The sequence below is a fragment of the Paroedura picta genome, chromosome 1, assembly GCF_049243985.1.
Source record: "Paroedura picta isolate Pp20150507F chromosome 1, Ppicta_v3.0, whole genome shotgun sequence".
Classification (NCBI taxonomy): domain Eukaryota; kingdom Metazoa; phylum Chordata; class Lepidosauria; order Squamata; family Gekkonidae; genus Paroedura; species Paroedura picta.
Genome location: NC_135369.1, coordinates 192208928 through 192230654, shown reverse-complemented (window position 1 = coordinate 192230654; position 21727 = coordinate 192208928). Strand labels below are relative to the sequence as shown.

The window sequence follows — 21727 nt, the reverse complement described above, 5'->3', positions numbered from 1 at the left end:
CATTTCCCTCCGAGAGAGCAGGCCTGGGATCGGGCAGCTGAGCACTGTTGTTGCTATTGCTGTTGTTTTAAAAATTAATTCCAATGTCCTGTCAACTGTAGTCCGCGCTGGCCTGGAGGGGGACCACGACGCATCGCATGCTGTGCCAAAGCGGCACCAATCCATGGGCCAAAGAGATCAATCCCTCCAGAGGAGAACCGACTGCTTTGGAGGGCGGGCCCCAACCGTGGCCCCTCCAGGCTCGGAGCGCTCGCCTTGGCGCCTCCCCTCCCCTCCCCTTTGCGGCGCTCATCCGGAATTCAGGCCCGCCTCGCTCGGTTCGGCTTCTCCCCCCCCCCGCCCCCCAGTGCTAGGAAGATGGAGGCCCCCCCTCTTTCCCCTCCTCCTTTCGTCGGCCTTTCCCCCACCCTCCGTCAGCAGCTCCTATAAGAGACCCTCGGCGGCGACTCCCTCCGACCTGCTTGCCTCGACCGCTGGGGCCGCCCCAACGTCCCTGGGGAAGGAGCGCTAGGGCAGATCCCAGCCAGAGGGAGAGCCCCCGGTGCGCCCCCTCCCCAAGAGCTCCTTTCCCACCCGCCCTCCTGGCCTGGGGGAGAGGGCCGTCCCGCCCAGAGAATCTTCCCCCTCGGGTCACCCGGCCAGGCGCCGAAGGGTCAGGCCACGAACATGGGGAGAGGGGAAGGCCCTGCCCTTCCCGAGGGGTCTGTCGGCGGAAAGAAGGAGAAGGACATTCTCCAGGGCCGCATGACCAGGGAGGGCTCCGAGAGAGAGAAAGGCGCGGACGAGCAGAAGTGATGTAATGAGGAGGGTTTTTTTTTTTTAATGATAGTGATAACCTTTTAAATGCTTTAATCCCCCCCCCCAAAAAAAAGATCTGGGTGAGGTCCGAAGGGGGGCAGAGATGATCCCCAAACGAGCCCCATGTCAGAAGACCCTCCGAAGGGTCAGCGTTGACCTTCTGCGCTGTTCTGGGAAGCGGCCCGTCCTCTCCCCTCTTGCCGGAGGGAGCATCTTGGGGGTTTACGGAGGGACGGCTGGGTTTTATGGCTTGGGTTTTTTAATGGTTTTATGGGAACCTTATTGGGGTTCTTATGGACACTGTTACCCGCCACGAACCTTTGCGGGAGTGGCGGGCTAAACATTCAATAAATGAAATAAATAAATAAAATAATCATTTGAAAACGGCCTTTGGCCCACTTGACCCTTCGGACAATGGTGCCTAGAAGAGAATAATCGACGTGTACCTAAAGCACACAACCCCCCCCCCTCCAGAGGCCCATAGAGGGCGGGGGGGGGAGGCGCATCGGCACGCCGGAGACTCTGTGGGGTCGCCCTGTTTTCCGGGCGATGCTCCGCACCGCTCCAAAACTGCAGCCGCCGCCCCCTCCCCGTGTCCTCCTCGGGGGTAGAACCAGAGCTGGCCCGGTAGACACGGGAAGGGCGGGTGGCTGACCGGCGCCCCAAAGCGCGCCTGGTGGCCCTCCGCCGTGGTCGGTGGGGCTGCGCTGCGCGGGTGCGGATCTCTTGCGCGCGTGGCGCGTGGCGGAGGCGCGTGTGCCTAGGTGTGTGAGTAATTGGATGCACAATCCCAGCCGAGTGGGTGCGTGTGTGTGTGTGTGTGTGTGCGCGCGCGTGCGCGCGTGCGTTCAAATCTGTTGTATGTGTTGTATATAAACTCGGGCTCGAATGGAGCCCGCTTTTCCTAGCGGGCAGAGACCGCCGTCCCCCCTGCCCATTGTTCCCGAGCGCAGATATAAGTTGCGATGCGAGAGGAGCGTCCGAGCGGCCGCCTGTCCCCCCTGTCCCATTATAGATGGATCATTACCGAGCGCGCAGGAGTGAGAAGCAGCCGGGCGCCCGCTCTGCACATGAATGCATTCGCCTCCTAGAGAACCGCCCGCCATCATGCTCTGGAAACTGGTGGAAAATGTCAAGTACGAAGATATCTACGAGGTGAGTCGCCGGCGCCAAGGCAGGGCGAGGGGAGGGGAGGCGCGCATCCAGCGCCGGGCTCCGCGGATCCGGGCGGGTTTCTGGCGGAGGGTCGCCGGTGAGCGGGGGGGGGGGCGCCGCGGCACCCAGCCCTGGCTTGCGCTGCAGACCTCGCTTTGGGGGGCTCCTTTCTGCCCCCTTGGGCGTCGAAGGAAGACTTCTGTGCGGCAGGAGAAGGAGATTTCCACTGGGGAGGAGGGCAGCGGAGGCGGGGAGCCGGGATCGGCAGCGCAAGAGCGGGCTCGGTTGGGAAGGCGATTTCGCTCCACTGGGTGCAGGCGAATAATGGCTCGTTTGAAAAACCCAGCGGTCCTCGGGGGAAGGAGAAGCTTTGATTTTCTCGTTTGGCTTTTAGTGATCCAGAGAGAGAGAGAGAGAGAGACGCCGGGGCGGTTTTGCCTCTTGGTCCAGTCCTGTCTTTAGGTGGGAGAACCCAGACATAAAACCCCGGACACGCAGCCAGGCTGGGGACAGCGACAACATGGGCGCAAAACCGCAAAAGCGCTCTGGCGCTCTCGTTCTGATTTCGCTCCGCTGGCCTGAGATTCTCGCGTGCGATCCAGGAGTCGCGCATCGAATTCCGCGCGGCTCAGCCCCGCGTGCCGCTTCTTCCTGGGAGTCAACGCGAGGCTCAGGGCGGCTCTTTCCACGGGAAGGCGAGGCTTTCCCCCTGCCCGACGGGGAGCCAGCGCCGGTTCCTAAGCGCGATTCAGCGGACACTTTTCTTTCTTTCTTTCTTTCTTTCTTTCTTTCTTTCTTTCTTTCTTTCTTTCTTTCTTTCTTTCTTTCTTAGGCGACTTCCCTTCCGGCGGACCCAGCCAGTGAGGACGGGGGGCTGCGGTTTCCCGGTGTGGGAACGGGCAGGAGGCTGTTGGGTTTCCCCCCTCCCCCTCCCTCTCGAGAGAGTGCTTTTTAATAGCCTTGGCTGGGTCTTTATGGCAGTGTGGCTGGGGCGCGGGGGTTGGAGGAGGCGAGGAAAAGGCCCGCTTTTTCCGCTCGGCGGAGTTTATCGCTCACTGTCGAGCGATCAAAACAAAGCACCAGTCCCGGGATCCCGGCGACGAGTTAATCTTTAAACGAAGGGCTGGCGAGAGCCCCCACCCCCACCCCACCCGACCGACCCACCGGGAAGGGGAGAGAGGCGCCGTTCCCTTCCCTTCCCTTCCCTTCCCTTCCCTTCCCTTCTGCAGCCCAAGTCGGCTCCGAAGCGCAGGCTTCTGGCCACCGGCACTGTTCCTCGGTACTCCAGGCAGCTCAGCTCCCAAATAAACCGGAATAAAAAGACGTCCCCCGCCGGGCCTGGCTGCGGAGGCGCCCACCCCACCCCCCAAGCGCCGGTCCTCTCTGCTTTTTCTCTCCCCCCCCCCAGGCGCTGGGGGGCGGGGTCATCCCAATCGGCCCGACGGAGCGCGGTTCGGCCGACTTCTCCGGGCTCCAATCCTCCGGGCCCGGTTCTAGGCCTTCCCTCTTGGAAAAGGATCCTGGTCAAATGTAAAAACCGCAGGAAGTGGGTGTCTTTTGGGGGGAGGGGGTCACCGCGCCGCTTGAACCCTTCGCGAGGCAAACGATTCAGGGCTGCGGGGTGATCCAGGACTGTCCCCCCCCCACACACACACACCGGTCTGGGCAGGCGTCGGAACGGGCTACCCTGGTGTCGGGTCAACGGGTGTCCCTCCCCAGGGCCGGGCTCCGCCGCGCGTGGAGGAAGACGGAACCCTGGATTGAACTTCAAGCGCCAGGAGCCAGTGCGGCCGGCCAAACGGGTCCCAAGCCCCCCACAACCGGAACGGATTTCCCCTGGCCCCTGGCGTGGCTCAGAGACGAGGCCCCGGAGCCTTCCAGAGGGAGCGGAGGGAGAAACGGGCCGCGTTGCCCGACTCCGCGGTGGGGGGAAAGGGACACGTCCCGCAGGCTCAGCCGAATCCAACTGCTCCCTCCCCACCCCAATCGCTTTGCAAAATTAGGACAGGCGGGTCTCCCTTTCTGCCACGTCTGTAATTGCTACTGTAAACAAACGGCATTGACTTGTGCTCCAAAACGCTTCGAGAATCCCATCTCATTATCATTATTTTATTATTTTATTATTATTATTTGCTTAAAAAATTAGAACCAAAGCACCGCGGGTAATCGATTTCCTTTCGTCGTTGGAATGTATAATTAAATGCAAAAAAAGGAGAAAAAAGGAAAAGGAAATATGATTGGGGCCCCTCCCCCCTCTCGCCTCCAGCGCCCTTCCCCTTCCATTTCCCTTGCTCCGAATCACCCTGCGCCTCGTTTACACGCCAGCCAGTTAATTGAAGTTCTGCTCCTTTCCTCGGCTCAACCTCGCTCTCTCTCTCTCTCTCTCTCCCCTTTTGGTCCCTTCCCCCCCTCCCCCCTGCCTCCGCCACCGCCACCCCCCCCCGCCACCCCCCCTTCCGCCCCGCGTCTGATTACATCTCGTAATTGTGCCCTGAAAGCGCGTCATTCAGCATCCGGGCAGGGGAGCTCTGGGGCGGCCGGGCCCGGCGTCCACGCTCCGTGCGGCCCGCGTCCCTCTCGCCTCCCCCTCCTCGCGCCATATTAATAGTCATGGCTCTGGGAGATGAGGAGGCCGCGTGAGGAGGAAGGAGGCAGCGCCGCAGTCTGGACCGCGCCCGGGGTCGAAGGCGCTTGTCGGGAGGGGGGGGGGGAGGGAGGGAGGGAGGAGCAGCGGAGAGGAGCCCCCCGTCTTCCGAGTCGGCTTCGCGATCCCGCTGCAGGGGGGGCCTCGCTGGCTTTGGGGTCGTTTTTTAAAATTTGTTTTGATGGAGAGACTCGGAAAAGCCCCCAGCGGCGCTCCCGGACTTCCTCGCCCGGTTCCCTGAGCCGCCTTCGAGCGCCGTCCTGCTCCTGTCCTGCTGCTCCTGCTGCTGCTGCTGCTTTAAAAGTTGCTTCCAGACTTTTTCTTTTTTGGGGGGTGCTTTTAAAACAAATTCCAAATGTTAGTCCACACCTACGCCGCCATGGTGAGTGGGGTCCGGTTGCCTTGCACAATGGCCGGCCTGCCTGCCTGCCTGCTTGCCTGCCGCTCGCCCTCGGCCGGGGTCGGTGGGGACAGTGGCGGCCAAGGCGGAGGGTCCGCGAGGGATCCTGGGGCTCGGGCTGCCTCCCCCCCCCCCGTCTGGCTTGCCGGCGGGGACTGGAGGGAGCCGCCCCGGGAGTGCTGGGGGGGGGGAGGCGAGGGTCCCCCGACCATCACTTCGCTGGAGTCCGGTGTTCAGCAGGCGGCGGGCGGGCGGGCCGGCCGGCCTCCATTTTAAACCCCTGTTCATTTCAAGGAGGGATTTTTCATTTTCAAAAATCCTCCTCAGGGTGGGGGACTAGACCTTGCATTTAATCGACGTCGATAAAATCGGATTAATTCGCAGCCGGAGCGCCAAGAACGGATGTTTTGTTCCGTTTCGTTTTTGGTTGTGCTCGAGTAATTTTTTTTCGGGGGGGGGGGGGAATACCACCTTGTTCCTCAGCGTGTCCTAACTTTACCCGGTAACCCCCAAATGCCTGCGCACGGAAGGGACCCAGTGGTTTGGGGACGGTGGAATCTTGATTGGGAACCCACAGACAGAAGCCACAAGCGCGCGGGAGAGCCGGCCTTCCAGGTCCCCCGGCAAGACTCCCTCGGTGCCGGTTTTCCCGGCCGGCTGCTCGGTCCGGCGAAGGGGAAGGGGAAGGGGGGGCGGACGGGCTTCTCCCGGGGCCTCAGGCGGCCGTCCTGGTGGGCCAGGGCCAGGGGGAGCGGGGCGTCTGAGGAGGGCTTGCCCGAGGGGACGGGGTCCCGCGGCGGGCGTGCAGGCGGGCCCAGGGGTGGGGGGGGGGAGCGGCTTCGGAGACCGGCTCAGACCTTCTCCTCTCCGCCTTTGTTTCTGCCCCGCAGGACCGGCACGACGGCGTGCCCGGCCACAGCTCCCGCCTGTCGCAGCTGGGCTCGGTGTCGCAGGGCCCCTACTCCAGCGCGCCGCCGCTTTCTCACACGCCCTCGTCGGATTTCCAGCCGCCCTACTTCCCGCCGCCCTACCAGCCGCTGCCCTACCACCAGAGCCAGGACCCCTACGCCCACGTCAACGACCCCTACGCCCTGAACCCGCTCCACCAGCCCCAGCAGCACCCATGGGGGCAGCGCCAGCGCCAGGAGGTGGGCGCCGAAGCCGGCTCCTTGCTGCCGCAGCCGCGGGCCTCCCTGCCGCAGCTCTCGGGCCTGGACCCCCGGCGGGACTACCACTCCGTCCGGCGGCCCGACGTCCTGCTCCACTCGGCCCACCACGGCCTGGACTCCGGCATGGGGGACGCCCTCTCGCTGCACGGCCTCGGACACCCGGGCATGGACGACGTCCAGGTAAGGCGCCTCGCCCTTCGCGCCTGGGGATGGCGCGGGTGCATGCCGGTTCCGACACGTGTCCTTCCCCCCACGCCCACGATCCGCTCCGAAGCGCCGGCTGGCTCCCCCCTCTCTCCCCGTCCCTCTGCCCTTTGCTCGAACAGGCCGTAACGGAAAGGGACACGGGCCGGTAATGGGACTACTCTGGAGTCTTGTCCAGTCAACCGCTTATCGCCAGCGCTTCTCGGCAAGCCGGCCCTTGGGCTGCGGAGATCCGGTGCGGGGTGAGGGGTGGGTGGCCGCCGCGCAGGACGGAAGGGGCTCCCGGGGAACTTCCGTGTCCAGCCGGTGCCGGGCGAAGGGAGGAGGAGGCGGCGAGCGAGCGAGCAGGGGCAGCGGCCTGCAGGGCCTTTAACAGACGAGCCAAGTGGGGACCCGGCAGCCCTGGCCAGGACGACCCCCCCCCCTCCGCGGAGCCTTCGGGTGCCCACAAAGAGGCCTCGAATATCGTTTCCCTGCAGTCTGGCCTGGTGACGGTCTGACGGGGACTCCGACAGAGAAGGCCGGAGCTCTCTCGCTCTTTCTTCTTTCTTTCTTTCTTTCTTTCTTTCTTTCTTTCTTTCTTTCTTTCTTTCTTTCTTTCTTTCTTTCTTTCTTTCTTTCTTTCTTTCTTTCTTTCTTTCTTCCCCCTCCGTCTTCCTTTTCTCTCTCTCTCTCCCCATCAATTTCTCTCACTTCCTTCCTTCCTTCCTTCCTTCCTTCCTTCCTTCCTTCCTTCCTTCCTTCCTCCCTCCCCCCTTCCTTCCTTCCTTCCTTCCTTCCTTCCTTCCTCCCTCCCCCCTTCCTTCCTTCCTTCCTTCCTTCCTTCCTTCCTTCCTCCCTCCCCCCCTTCCTCCCTCCCTCCCTCCCTCCCTTCCTTCCTTCCTTCCTTCCTTCCTTCCTTCCTTCCTTCCTTCCTTCCCTCTGGCCGCCCCAGTTCCCCAGTCCAGGATCGTACCGCAGCCCCCTCCCTCCCTCCCTCCCTTCCTCCTTTTTTTATTTACTGTATTGAATTCTGGCGAGCTCCGGGGGCGCGTGAAGTGGCCGGCGGGGCATCGCTTGCAAAAGACGCCGGTTGCGCGAAGCCCTGTGCTCCGTGCAGGGAGGGACGCCGCGAGCCTCCGGGGGTCTGAAGGAGCGCGCGGGGAGGGGGGGGGGGTGTTCCCGGCTCCCTCTTCCCCCAACGTGGCCGCCTATTGTCTGCTTGGAGACAAAAGCCTCGGCGGGGGAAAGGGCGGCAGCTGGAGAGGAGCGCCCCGGGGGACAGGCGAGGGAAGCCGGCCTCAAGCGCCCGGCCTTGGCGGGCTCCTCTCCGAGGCTCTCGCCGGCTTTCCTAGGAGCGGAGGCGCCTGTGGGCCGGGCAGGGGCCTCTGCTGTCACAAAGGGTGCCAGCCACCTCCCTGACCTTGGAGGAGGGGAGGGGGGCTCGAGTGAGACCCGGCCTGGGTCCCCTTGGGCCGGCCGCATTGCGGAAGGGAGCCCTGCGAGGTCGGCTGGAGCCCAGCGGCCCGCTAGGCCTGCTCCGAGGGGCTTCCTGCCAGAGAGCGCGCAGAGGAGGCCGCAGAGCGAAGGACGAATCCCCACTGACCATCCAGGCGGCTCCGGGCGCCCCGGAGCAGGTCTTCGCTGAGCCCCCCCCCCCCCAGAACGGCCGGAGAGAGCAGCCCGAGAGAGACGAAGGGAAACCAATGAGGGGCGGAGGGGAGGGGGTTGCCTCGCCGGGATCCCGGACGACCAGGTCCGCCTCGAGCCGGCTAAAGCCTCTCCTTTCTGGCGGGCGGCTGCCCCCCTCCGTCTCGGGCCTCCCACAGAGGCGCTGGGTCTGGCGGAGGGGGGGCCGGCCATGAGCAGAGAGCAGGGCCTCGTGGAAGCCCTTTCCAAAGGCTCCGCTGTGGGAAGCCGGGGCTGCCCTCCTGCGCCTGGAGGAGCGGCGCTGACGTGGGGCAGGTCCGGGTCCTGGGGCCGCGGCGGCCTTTCGGGGGCTTGGGGGGCCCTTGGATCGCGCGGTCGGCCAGGGGACGCGGCTTCCCCGGCGAGTGGCGTCCCAGGCGAGAGCAGAGCCAGCCGAGAGACGTTGGACGCTGGAGATACAAAATGTCCAGAGAGATTTGCAAAGGCCGGAAAATCCTTGCGGATCGCCTTTGTTTCGTTTTCGTCTCCCCCCTCCCCTCCCCTCCCGTCCCTCCCAAGTAAGACTTTTACAAGAGACGTTTTCCCTCCCTCTCGGTAGATTGGTGAAATGGGCTGGTTGCGGGGGGGGGGGGGGGGGCGTGTTGCCTTCGACCGTGGCCAGAAGGAAGCCGGGCAGAAAATGTGGGGAGAAATTAGGGGAGAAAAATGTCATGGGACCAACGCAAATGGCTGCCATGCAGAAGCGGCGCGGGTGGAACTCGAGATTTATTCACATAGCGCCGAATATTCCGCGCTCCCTCTTGCGGCTGGGCTGCTGACTCGGAAGCAAGCCCTGGAAGAAGTCAGTGGGACTTACTCCCACCGACGGGTGTCCCTAAAGGTAGCCCGGGCTACGCCGTCCCGAATACACCCCACCCCTCTCCCGCGCCTTTGTAGCTTTGGAAAGGAAGAGGGGAAGTTCTCCTCCCCACCGCTCCCCGGCCTCTCTAGACATGGGAGTGGAGGCCTGCCACGGGCCATGGGGGCCATGGGTGCCCCGGCCGCGGTCCAGAGCCCAGGTGTCAAGGGAGCAAGGGAGAAAGGCCAGCCCAAGGAGAGAGATTCCCTGTTGGCCGGAAGCTGGTTCAGCTGGTTCCCCTGTCTGGCTACCTCCAGCGTGTAGAACCGCGAGTGGGGCAGTGCTACAAGTCAGAATAATCTACCGGCTTACTCCTGAGTCATCCGATCAGGGTCTGCCGTTTTCGGGTAAACCGTGCGCCCGGCTACAACCTCTTCTTCTCTTGAGTGGATCATGTATAACGCCCAACGCGTCCTGCTCACATTTCTATTTGGGGTAGAAATTAGGAAGATATGTATTGCTTTATATTTATATACCGCCGCTCTCAAATGTCTGTGCTGAGTTTCCCAGCTGCACTCCGAGGAGACGGAAGATAGTTAAGGAATGTTGCTTCTCGGTAGGATGGAGCCCCTCCCCCCAAAAAACAAAGAGCCTCCGGGGAGGGCGGTATAGAAGTATGATAAATAAATAAAATAAAATAAACAAAGCAATAGAAAGGAAAGAAGGGGGGTCGGTCAGCTTCTCTCCAGTGGTCCTTGACACGCGATGGGACAACCGCTGAAGCCGAGGTGGGCCTCGCTCTTTGCCGGGAGCGTGAAGCGCAGGTGTCCCGGGGCTTTCAGCGGACGGCTGCAGAAGGCGTTTGAGAGCTGCCTCCCGGCCAGCCACCGCAGGGCAACTGGGAACTAGCCGGAAGGGGACTCTGGCCTTCGTTGCAAAGCGCCCTTGAAAGAGTCACCGGGCCCTTCGTGCCGTCCCTCCGGGCAAGGCTTTGGCAGGCCAACGAATCCGGCTTGCGACACAGCTCAGGCCGAGATCCGTGGCTACTGCGGAATAGCTCAGACCGACAGGGAAAGGATCTAGACCCCTTGGCCAGCCCTCCCCCCCCCCCCCCGCCTAAGCGCTCTGAGAATTAGATTTGCTCCAGGCAGATAGATTCGTAAATCTGATCGGCCACCCGGGGAAGGGGAATGGGGGGGGGGGAGAGAAGAAAGCGTTCCCGAAGACGACCCCAGCCCGCTCCCAGACGCTTCTGAGCTGCCATCCCAAACCCGCTGACTCGCGAGTTAGCCCCCTGCGCTCAGCGGGTCTTCCTTCGGAAGAAGCACGTTAGAGGGTGGCGGGCGGACGTCAGAGGGGCCCCGGAGAAATTCTGGGGGAACTTGAGACTGGTGGAGACGTGGAAATCCCCCCCCCCCCATCCGCCTCCATCCGTCTGGGATGCAGGCAGGCCTTCTCCTCGCGCCCCTGCCTTCCATCGACTGCAGCCGACAAGTCCGGTGGTGATTAGAAAACGGGGGGCGGGGGGGATGTTTATTGCTGGGGAAATCCGAGACCCCCTCCCTCCCTCCCTCCCTCCCTCCGTTCAGCACCCATCTGCGGGCACAACGTTCTCCCGAGGCGAAGTTCGGGCCCACCCCAACATCTCGGCGCCGGGATCCAGCCAGCCCCGGCATCACTTTTAACTAAAGAAGTGTAGTAATTAAAAGTCTGCCTTGTGTGTGCGGCTGTGCGTGTGTCGGCGGGGCCTGCGTGTGTGTTGCCTCCCGCTCCCCCGTTTCCGCACGCAGCCCTAATTAAATCTTTACGATCCTCTCTGTGACTATTAACTGCCAGCCTGCTGCGCGAATATCCTGTACAAAAACCCAGCAGGCGGCCGTAATTAGATCGAAAATCAGACAAGGCGCTTCTCATTAACTAAACAGCTCCGCCGAGGTGGCGAAGGAAGCGGCCGGGGACTCAGGCAGCGCACCGCGGGCACCCTCGCCACGGCTCACACCACCCCCACCCCCCACCGCAGTGAGCGAGCCTCGATCCCCGTTCTTGGGCGAGTGACTGCTTGCACGAGCGGACTCGGATCCCCACCCCCAGAAAAGGGTAGATTCGTGGGAGCTAAACAGAGCCTCCATGTTCAGGCCTAGAGTATCTGTCTCCCTGCCGGAGAGGACCCCCAAGGCCTCTTCTGCATCTTTCATGTCCTCCTTGTGAGTTCGGTGAAAAGGGGGGCGCACCAAGGGGAAAGGACGGTGAAGAAACCAATTGGGAAGAAACCTTGTCCAATTGCCCGATTAAAGGTTTTGTTTCGTCTCCCCCAATTTGTTTCTTCATCTTGGTTTCTCCCTGTGAGTTTCCCGGACGTTATGCCATGCTAGACTAGAAGAAGCTTCAGATCTCACCAATTTATTTGATCCTTTAAAAAACCTCCCCGCGGACTGTGCGGCTGTCAAAGTGGTTAAAGACTGTGGTGGGATAATATCTTTGGCAAACGATCTACCTCACTGTTTCTGTCACACACACACACACCAGACAATGTGCAAAGTTGGCACTTATCCTTTTCTCAGAAGCATCACAGGCATTATAAGGGCCTTGTTCGGCAAACTTAGACATGCTGTACCCGGAAGTAATTCTGCGGAAATAGTTTCGGAGGGGAGTTGTGCTGGTTTGCAGTAGAACGGTTGGACTGGAGTCTTAGAGACCGAAAAGAGTTCAGTGGATGAAGTTTAAAGAGATTCAAGGCTCCCTTTCAGCTTGGAGAGCTTAGCCTCTAACTGGGATAGATTCAAAGGGGTCCCCGTGTTGGTCTGAAGGAGCGCAACAAAATCAGAGTCCAGGAGCCCCTTGAAGACCAACCAAGATTGATTCAGGGCTTGAGCTTTCGTCTAACGCAGAGTGCTTGCACTTGAATAAATCTTGGTTGTATCTCTTAGGGAGGGTCACTCCCTTCGTCCAATTAAGGCCGGCGCTGGGTGCGACCGACTGACAAGTCCAGAGTCCGTGTGGATCGATCCTCCTTTGGCTGCCCAAGAGGTGGGATGGGGTTGGCGGGGCTCGGAGCGACGGTCTTTCTCGGAGCCCTTTAATTCAGTTTGCTTTTCTGAACTCCCCTTTCTCGAACGCAGATCTCGATAGGACAGTGGATTAAATCGACTTCGAGCCTGATCTTTTCTCCCCAATCCAGAGTGAGTTTTCAGAAGAGTTTTCTGACGCCCTTTTTCTTTCGCTCCTACTGGCAAACTTCACGACCCCCCCCCCCCCGCATCTGGGAGGATCCGGTGTGGCTCGAGGGGCCTTAAAGAGGCTAAGAGCATCCTCGGGTCGAGTGACTGGGGGGGGGGGGTTATGAAGCGGGGCTCCCCGGCCCCGCTCGCCCTGTCAAATATTGTGACTTTTCTCCTCCTTGCAATTGTTAGGCAGGGCCTGCGAATCCACGGTAAACCAGGCTTCCATGCATGCTTACTCGGAAGGAAACCCCATCGAACGGTGGTCCTTTGCTTCCAGGCAACAGAAGGAGCAAAGGCGCCTACACTTCTGAAGCTCGCATGCCGGAATGCTTTGCAGTTCTCCTCCTGCAGAAAGCTAGCTAATTGGCGGCTCCTGGCTCCCCTGGTCTCTAGCTGCAGGGAAAACGTTTGTATGGGTGCCGCCCCCTGAATTTTGGTGAGGGGCAAAGACGCTGTCCAACTGGCCCGGGGAGAAAGTCGCCTCTCCCTTTCATGCGGGTGTGGGGGCTTAACGAGGTATTATTGGCCAAGTGACCCGGGTCTCCCTTGCCGGCACGTAGAGCTCCCGCTACCCCGTGCCCACATGGCCCGATCCCGTGAAAGCAAGAAAACACTTCCCTCCCAGGCCTGCTGGCGGTTCCACCGACGGGCGAGCATGAGGCCGGGCCGGAACTTACTTGCGAGTAATCGCGCACAGAAAACCTAAACGCAAACACTCCCCCCCCCCATGTCATTTCATCCTACGGTCTAAGCGGGAAGCGGTGTCCCCGCAGAGTCAGATGGGCTTACTCCCCTGTAATAGCGCTGCAGGGCCGATGGCCTTCCTGCCCAAGAGTAACAGGTGTCACTCGGAGAACTGGCGAGTTCCAGGAGAAGGCCGGTCTACTCGGAAGTAAATTCCGCGCCCTCCGGTGGAGCTTCCTCTCCCCAAGTTAGCGCCACGGGTGTGGGGAGCACCGTTAATTGCCTGCCACGAGGTCGACGCCTCTCTTCTGCCGAAGGGGCACCAGGGCGGGGTGGGGGATTTCTTTTCGGGGGGGCGAAACACGGTCCCAAATACCGCTGCGAGCAGATACCTCGCTCTCCCTGCGTATGTCCGCCTGGTTGGGCAGGCTCGACTCGAGGCTGCCAGTTTAGAAACGCTTGCTCGGGAGAAAGGGCTCGATCCGGAGGTCGGCTTCGGAGTCGAGCCGTTGACTGTGGCGTTGCCGCCGCCGCCGGGATCCGAAGTCAGTCGGCGGAAAGTGACTGTCCCGTTGTGTTCCTCGATGAGCTCCTTTAATTTGGGAGAGCTCCAGTCCCGCGTCGATGTAACGAGAAGAGCCTTCCCCTTTCCCCCAGCGCATTAATAGAAATGGAAATAACAGGCAACGACCCCCGCCCTGCCCGCCCCTGCCCGCCCCTGCCACCCCGGCCCCGGCCCCGGCCCCGGCTCTGGCTCGAAGACGCGGCGATTATGGCTCTTCGTTTGCCTTTCCCAGCGGCCCATCCGACTAGTGACGCTTTTCTCTTTCTCTCTGCCCTCCTTGTTTTCCTCCCTAGTCGGTGGAAGATGCTAACAACAGCGGCATGAACCTGTTGGATCAATCGGTCATCAAAAAAGGTACGAAAATGATCATCTCTCCCCCCCCCCCACCGACGCTGTCGTTTTCCCCCAGGAACTTTTTGGTCAAAATTTGGAAATGAGGCTTCCCTCTGGGCACAGTGTCTCCCCTTCCCCAGCTTCCCCGGAAGGATCTCTCGTTACTTTGGGACGGGGGTCTGATTCCTCCTCCACGTGGGGATGCCGTTTTTAAGGTATGGGGGACCAGGACACGTGCTGGGGAGACAGACACGGGAGGTCACGAAGAGGGAGCTTGCCCCCCCCCGCTCCCTTGGACCCTAGGCGGGGAACCGAACCCCCCCCCACCCCCGCGGTCCTTCGCTAGACCCCTGAACTTCAGGGGCTCGAAATCAGCATTCCCACGTGCTCCAGGAGGGCCGGGTTTCCCTGGGAAGGCAGTCTGGGGGGAGAGCGTTGGGGCTCATTCCCCTTGTTGTTATTTTTAAAAAGCAGGCTTCTAGCTCGAGGCTAGACTCTCTCTCTCTCTCTCTCTCTCTCTCTCTCTCTCTCGGCGGTCCGATTGGGGCGGGCGGAGGGGGGCCGAGGGGGGATTGGGAAAGGTCGAGCCCGGGACGGATCCTGCGGCTTAATCGCCTCCAACCGCTTTCGTTTCGCTAACGCATCCCAGGCGTCCTTTCCAAAGAAGCGAGAAGAAGAAAACGGTCCAACAATATTGTTGACAGAGTGCACAGTTTGGGGACTTGGGGGAGGGATCGGGACCCTACTCCCCGTTGCCTCGTTTGCGTAACCGAAGCGTTTTCCTGGGGGGGGGGGTAGGACTGCAGGGGAGCAACCCTGCCCCTTCCCTGGAAGTGCTTGAGCTCTGCTCCGTGAGCGAAAGGAACCTGCGTGTATGAACCGCGGCAGCAGCAGCAATAACAAAAAAGTGGGGGGGGGGGACTGCCAGACGCCCTGATTCTCCATTTAAAAAAACACAAGAATCTCTGCCCCCCCCCCAATCCATGATTTAGGAAACGCGCTTCTTCGCCCACATACTGTTAGCGGGAATGTGATATTAACAAATGTTTGCAATCTCTTGTACAGCTGTAAGCAAAATAATTAACTAATTAAACTAATTAAATGTAATTACAATAACTCATTTTGGGCGTTTTGCAGCTGCTTCTTTCTCTCCACCCCCCCCCCCCCCGTTTCTCTGGAAGAGGAGGTCTGCTCGCTCCGCCAGGCCCGGAGACAGGAGCGTGAGGCGGTCCCGCAAATACCGGGGCGGCGCGGGGTTTTGTCTTGCTCCATGTAGGCGAGAGCGCCAGTCCCGGAGCCCCTTCGCCGACCAAGGGGGCTGCCAACCCCCCCCCCCCCCCCAGCGACTGGCTTCTGGGCCGACCGGGCTCTGTTCTGGGGCCGTTGGCAAGGGCTTTTCTTCACAAGCAAGCTCTCGTGGCAACGATGCTAGACGCTTCCTTGGGAGTAAAACGCCGCTTCCAAATACCTGTTTTCAGGATCTGGGCGTTCGGGGAGTTCAGTGGAATGGGGATTCTCGGTGTGGATTTTGGGATTTTTAAGTATATTTGATCGGGATCTAGGTGAATGCACAGCTGAACTCGGTGCCAAGGAAGGTTCTCTGTCGCGGAAAAGGCTCCCGAGTCGACGTGCCTAGATGGGCGATTGTGTTGGGGGCCCCCCCTCCCCCCTCTGGCTCCCAGGGGGGCTTCTGGGGGGCGGGGTCGCTCCTGGCAAGGCAGCCTTGGTCTTAGTGTCTATTCCGTAGTTGAGGAGGGCCTCGCTTTCTCCCTTGCCCGCCGGGTAACTTTTCCTGCTCGCGCGTTGTTTACATGCGAGGAAACCCATGGGAACCTGTTCAAGATCCGGCTCCTTAGCCGCCCCGCCCCGAGCTCGGGACCCTCCCAAACCTTCCTAATAAGTCTTCCATAGGTTTGGCGGCACAGCCTTACTCGAGAGTAAGAGCGATCGTTTCAAATGCCGGAGGGCGCAACAGCGAGACAGGCGAGCCGGGCGGCAGGAGGGGCAGGCATCGGCAGGAGCCGGTCGGGGGGGGGGGGGGGAGGGCTCGCCGGAAACCCGAAGGCGTCTCTCGCGGATCCTTTGTGTGTGTGCGCGCGCGTGCTGGCTGCGATCCTACGCAAGTTCGCCCAGTTTCCAGCCCGAGCCCCCCCCTCCGTTCTGCAGCCCCGGCGGGGTGGGACTCGGTGCCGGGGTTCAAGGCCCCCGTCGCGGCTTTTCGTTTGCAAACACCTTTCACTCGCCAATGGAAAGCCGCTCAAGGGAAGACTTCACGGGTTACGTCTCGCCCCGCCCCAGTCCCCCCCCCATTCCTTCCTTCCCTCCCTCAAGGTGCGAGGAAATCCAGGCTGTGGGGCGGGGGGGGGGGGTCAGGCCGGAGGCTCTTCGTGGGACCCTCTAGCGCGAAGGGCGGGAGCCAGACAGATCGGCCTCGCTCCGATTTGTCTGTCCCAGAGAGAAATCCCGACTACGAACTCACGCGTTCGAGGCCTCGGGAGGTGGGGGGGGGCTGTCTCCCCCCTTCCTTAATCCCTGCTTCTTTCCCCAGTCTTCCCACTTGTCTCCCGCCTCCCTCCATGAAAAAGAGAGAGCGAGCGAGCTGCTTTCTAGAATCCCGGCACGAGAGCTGGCCCTGGCCCTGGCCCTGCGCGTGGCCCCACCTGCCCCCGAGCCCACATTTGTGCCTTGGCCGAGCGGCCGGGGAAAGGATGCAGGCGAGGCTCCTGAGCTTTCCGCACGCCTCGGCTAATGCGCTGCCGGGGCGCTTTTGCAACTGGATTTTCCTGCGCCAAACAAGACAACTCTTGTCCAAGGGGAGCCCATTCCGGGCCCTGGCCATGTTACCCTGCCTGCGTCCTCCCCACCTCCAGATTCTGCACACGCTGGATAATGGTTTTGCAGCTGGATTTCCTTGAGCAAAGCAGGAAGACTTCAAGGGCTGCAGAATGGGGTCCTTGAGGCGTCTCCTGCTTTTTTTCAGCTGCTCTAAACAGATGGACGCGGCTCCCCATTTGCAGCGGCCAACGGACTTGCACTTAGGACCCACATCTTTCCAATTTGTCCCGCGGCCTCCTCTGCCACCTTGGCCCAAGCGGCACACCTTGGGCAATGCGCTTTCAGTGCACTTTCCCAAGAGATGTGCCTGTTTCGCGCTGGGGAAAACCGACTGCAGACGCACATGGGGAGCGCATGGGGCAAGGTTCAAATCTCCCTTCGGCCTGACCGCCGGTGAATCTCTGGGCATGTCTTGGGAACGGCAACGAGGCGAAGGGACCCTGCGGGTCGGCTCCTTCGATCCTAGCGGATGGGGCGCGCATCCCGAGGGCGAGCGCCCGATCCTCCGGAGGCCCTCTCCCTGCCCTCGCGAGGTCTTGCTTCCGAGCAAGCAGGGGGGCTGTTTAGCCTCTCCTTTCTTCGCAGCCCGTCTTCCTCTGCTGTCTTGTCGCCTCCCTTTCCTCGATTTGTCTTGAGTAAAGAGATGGGTTGTCTCTTTTCCCTCCCCCGCCCGAGTCCCCGGCTCCCCCGTGCCGCCCGCAAACACAATATGTTGCCAGCCGGCCTCCCGTTCTGTTTGCGATCCGGGCTTCCTTGACATTTCAGAGGTAATTTAGTTAAGAGGAAATGAGTAGTTCCCAGTAGAGAGCCGCCAACGAGGCCGGCGTGGAGGTAGCCAGCGTGATAGATGGCGGTTTCATTGGGCGCTCTCCAGAGCTCGTTTAAGGCTAATTTTCTGTATGAGCCCCCTTTGAGCGATTAAGGCGAGCGGAGCGGGGACCCGGGTCTCCCCCCCCATCTCCGCCTCCTCGCTGCCCCATTAGAGAGGCATTAACGGGGGTCTCCACGGCCGGGGAGGGGGCGGGGCGGGGCGGGGCGGGGCGGGGCGGGGAGGGGGGCCGGCCGGGAAGGGGCTATTTTGTCGTTGTCGCCGCTGTTTTGCAAAAAAGAGAGGCGGGGGGCGCCTAATGTAAATTGGCGGAGGGTGGCTAATAGGATTGGGAGAGGAGGCGGTCAATGCGCAATCAATAACGTCATAACGAGCGGGATGCGCTACATTAGCGGGAGCAAAAGCCAAGCAGACATTAAGGAATCATTCGGGGGTTCCGTCCTCCTCCTCCTTAAGGCCGGCGGGGGGGGAGGGAGGGAGGGAGGGAGGGAGGGAGGGAGGGAGGGAGGGAGGGGGCCTTCAGGGGAAGGGCTGCGCCTCCTGCTCCGGATCCAGGCCCCTTGGGAAGGACAGCGCCCCCCTTGCCCTTGGGTCAGGCGCTTCCGCTGCTGCTTAGAGGTCGATTGCCCTGTTTCGCACAGGGAAGTCCAGCGGCAAAGGCACCCTTGAGAGTTCATTACCCAGCCGGTGTGGAAGGGGTCGGTTCTTTCTACCCACTTTTCTCTACCCAAAGGGGTTTCAAAGCGGCTTACAAACACCTCCCCCCTTCTCCCCACACCAGACACGGGGGGGGGGAGGCGATAGAGCTCTGAGAGAACAGTGACTGGCCCCAGGTCACCCAGCTGGCTGCCTGTGAGGGAGCGGGGAATCAAATCCGGCTCCCAATCCTTCCCCAGGGAGGTAGGGAGGGGCCGTGTCCGGGGGCAGTAGACAGAAGAGAGACCTGCTCAGGTTTACCAGGCGAGGAGGTGGTTTGCCATGGCTGGCCTGCCTCCACGGCCCCCCCCCCCCGTATCTCTTTCTGGGCGCCCCTCAACGTACAGAGTAAGGAGGGATTGGCTCAGCGGTCATGCAGAGCATGCAGGAGGTCTCGGTTCGATCCCGGCTTCTCCAGAGGCAAATGTGGCAACAGACCAAGATGGGAAGCCCTGTTAGATTGTTCGGCTGTATGTCCCAGCAGAACGAAGTTCGAGTCCAGGGGCCCCTTTTGGACCAACCAAGTTTTGTTCGAGGCCTACTCGTTCGCGTGCAGGAGCAGGCTGGTGGCGCGATCCGGCTAACCTGCGCCATGAGCTCACATCCGGCCCTACGCCGTAGTTGGTTTCTTTGGCTGCCAACCGGCCGGGCTTCCCAGCAGTCTTGCTTAAGGGTGCAGGGCGGGAGGGCTCCCGACACCCGACATTACATCAGATCGCCAGAGGATGTAGGTCTTGATTCCGCTTCTCCTGGAGAATATGCACGGGGACTGCCCGGTATTAGGCCCAAACCAAGTCCCTCCCCTGCCTAGACCCCGCCCTCCCCTGGCTCCTCCCACACATCTCCAGGGATTGCAGAACCCGGAGTGCCTAACTCTAAGGGGGGGGGGGGGCTGCTGAAGATCGTCTCCTGATCCTCACTTACTCTGGGGTAAGGCCGTTCAGGATCGGGTCGCCGGTCTTCTGCCCCAGTGCGCGAGACGGGGTGGCTTAGGGGTCTCGTTTGGATTCCCCGGGCCAGACCCCATCGAGACTGTCTCAGGGCCAGATCCGAGCCAGCAAAATGTTACAGCGGCTGCGACCAGCTAGGGTGGGAGGCGTGCAGGGCGAGGGGGCCAGTCTCTGGGGGAGGGCATCTAGTTTCAGCTTTTGTGCCTTCGGGTAGAGAAAAGCGGCGTCTAAGAACCAACTCTTCTTCTTCTCCTTCTTCTCCTTCTTCTCCTTCTCCTTCTTCTTCTTCTGAATTCGGGGCAATCCCTTCCTTTCCTGCTGTTTAGGGATTTGGAGTCAGTCTCTAACCAATTCGGTTTCGATCCGAAGGAAATAGGAAGGGGAGGGAGTTCTGCACCGTTTTCAGAGTTTCCCTCTGTAGATGCTGAGAGGCAGGCAGCCTCTTTCCACAGCCTTCCTAGAGTCCCCCCCCATATGCCCCTGCAAGGGACCAAGTTGGAAAGGGGTGTTTGTGTTCCTCTCCAAAGAGAGATCCCTTTTTGAAAGGGGGGGTGGAGAATTTATTACTATTTGTTCAAACATTGGCACCGCTCCTTTCCTCCCGCAGTACAATAATTGTGGGGAGCTAAATATAAAAAGATTGTGAATTGTGTGTGTGGAGGGGGGGGGACCAGCTTCTCATAGCCCCACCACTTGGGCACAGGGTGAGTCCAAGGACACCTTCTAGACCAGGGGTAGTCAAACTGCGGCCCTCCAGATGTCCATGGACTACAATCCCCAGGAGCCCCTGCCAGCATTCGCTGGCATTCGCTGGCAGGGGCTCCTGGGAATTGTAGTCCATGGACATCTGGAGGGCCGCAGTTTGACCACCCCTGTTCTAGACCAGCTAAGTTTTGTTCCAGGTGCAAGCTCTCCTGCACACTGCACCCGAAGCCATGAGATGGAAATGACAGGGCCACCGAGTGTGAGTCAGGGGTTGGTACACCGATGATGTTGAACGGATACCAGGGCCACACTGAAAGACCGAGCCCTAGGTGGACTCAAACTCCGTTCCAACCTAAACTAATAAGGTTCCTGAAAGTAGCTGTTTTATTGCAAAGGAACTTCAAGAACAGCCTAGAAACGGAGACTGCAGAAATGCAAGTTAGTAGAACACTCAATACCATGACATACCCTGGACTCAACAAGGACATAGGTTTTTTATCTCACTATTCATACTAACCTTGTTTAACTCATGGGTCTATATTCCTCACAGTTTATTTTATTTGTGATGTGACTGTAAGGTATTGGTAGTGGAATGGAATTTTAAGTTTAACTCCCTGTTCTTGGGATGAGATAATTGCCAGCAATTTCCTTACAGGAATGTTTCCCAGGTGTCTGGAGACAGAGGGGGCAAACAGGAAAGGGTGGGGTGGAAGCCTTTGATCACCTATGGTTTTGTGAACCACACCTTATTCCAGGGGACTGATTGGCTGTTTTGGCAAAGAATTACCATATGGCTGTATTTGGATGTGTGACACAGTTTACTAATTTAACAGAATTAATTTTTGCTATATATTCCCACTATCATATAAGGAGGAAGAGTGCTTGCACTCAAAAGCTCACGCCTGGAATAAATCTTGGTTGGGCTTAAAGGTGCTCCTGGACTCTGATTTCATTGTGCTGCTTCAGACCAACATGGCGACCCACTTGAATCTAATTTCTCACTTGTTGGATAATGCATTCGTGGTTTATCAATGTGGTTTATCAATCGGCTAGATTTTTCCTGCACAAAACAGGAACATGCAAACAATTGCTTGACATGCATGGGACGTGTATTGCCCAGGGTGTGTGAAATTAGTCCTGGTGTGGGCACATGGAGACAAATGCACCAGAAAGTCTCTGGCAATTCCGTCCGTCAACAGAAACCAGCTTTAGGCCCAACCTGCATGCCGATTAAATCCAGTTTTACTCCTAGGGATGTGCAATGTCACTGAATAAAATATTGGGGGTTTGGTATACTGAAAACATCTATTAGCTGCCTCCCCCTCCCCCATACCCAGCTCAAGGCAGCTTGCAACAGGGATAAAATGCATGAAAATACTGAAAAACACGACCCCCCCCACATTTATATCTCCCCCCTCAGCTCAGTTGCTAGAAGAACGTAACCTAATGCGGCGCTAAAGAAAATAGTCAGAAATGGTGAGGGATTATAGGGGCATTTTTTCAATGCAACTGATTATGTGTGTGTGTGTTTAAAAAATATTTGTGCCATTTAAAATCCTTCTTTCCCACTGAGCCACGAGGTGGATGAGAGCCTTAGGGGGTCCAGGGATTCAGCAAAATGGGCAACTCAGTTTCCAAGATGGGTTTTTCAGTGATCAGGGCCTCAGGATCGTCGCAATCTGGAACTGCCGTAGCTGGAAGTCTGCAGCCTCTAATAATTTATCCCTGCAAGTTCGCAGGACCATCTTGTACGGTGGAGGGCTATTCTCGGTCCTGCTCCCGAGGCGAAAGAGCACCCTGGGAGAAAGGAGTGAAGCCGTGTTGACACCCGAACACGAGTCGGACCCATGTCAGGAGCCTCGGGACGAAATCACCATTCCATAGTTCAGGACCATCAAATGGAGACCGTTCCTTTTAAAAATTAAAGTAGGTCTCCAATAATGCCCGTTTTGATCTTGCCTTTCTCAGATATCTTTAAAACGAGTGTGTCTCCCCCCCCCCCCCCGCCTCCAAGTGTCCTGTTGGAAAAGGCAGCAGACTGCAACCCCCCGTTTAGCCTCTGCGTGGACATT

The 21727-nt window shown here is 59.7% G+C and overlaps 1 protein-coding gene across 8 annotated transcripts in view; it reads left to right on the top strand.

Moving 5' to 3' along the window:
* Window positions 1–1131: 1131 nt before the first annotated feature.
* The window catches only part of TFAP2B (transcription factor AP-2 beta), a 65678-nt gene continuing 45082 nt past the window's right edge, over window positions 1132–21727 (top strand). For 3 of the 8 annotated variants that reach the window (XM_077315091.1, XM_077315084.1, XM_077315077.1), the window contains exons 1-2: window positions 4450–4979; window positions 5888–6346. In XM_077315091.1, coding sequence (XP_077171206.1) covers window positions 4577–4979; window positions 5888–6346 — 862 coding nt within the window. In that variant the 5' untranslated portion in view covers window positions 4450–4576. Of the gene's footprint in view, window positions 1954–4449; window positions 4980–5887; window positions 6347–11956; window positions 12017–13600; window positions 13662–21727 lie in introns of those variants that run through there. The other 5 variants (XM_077315102.1, XM_077315111.1, XM_077315117.1 and 2 more) reach the window with 5 other exon arrangements.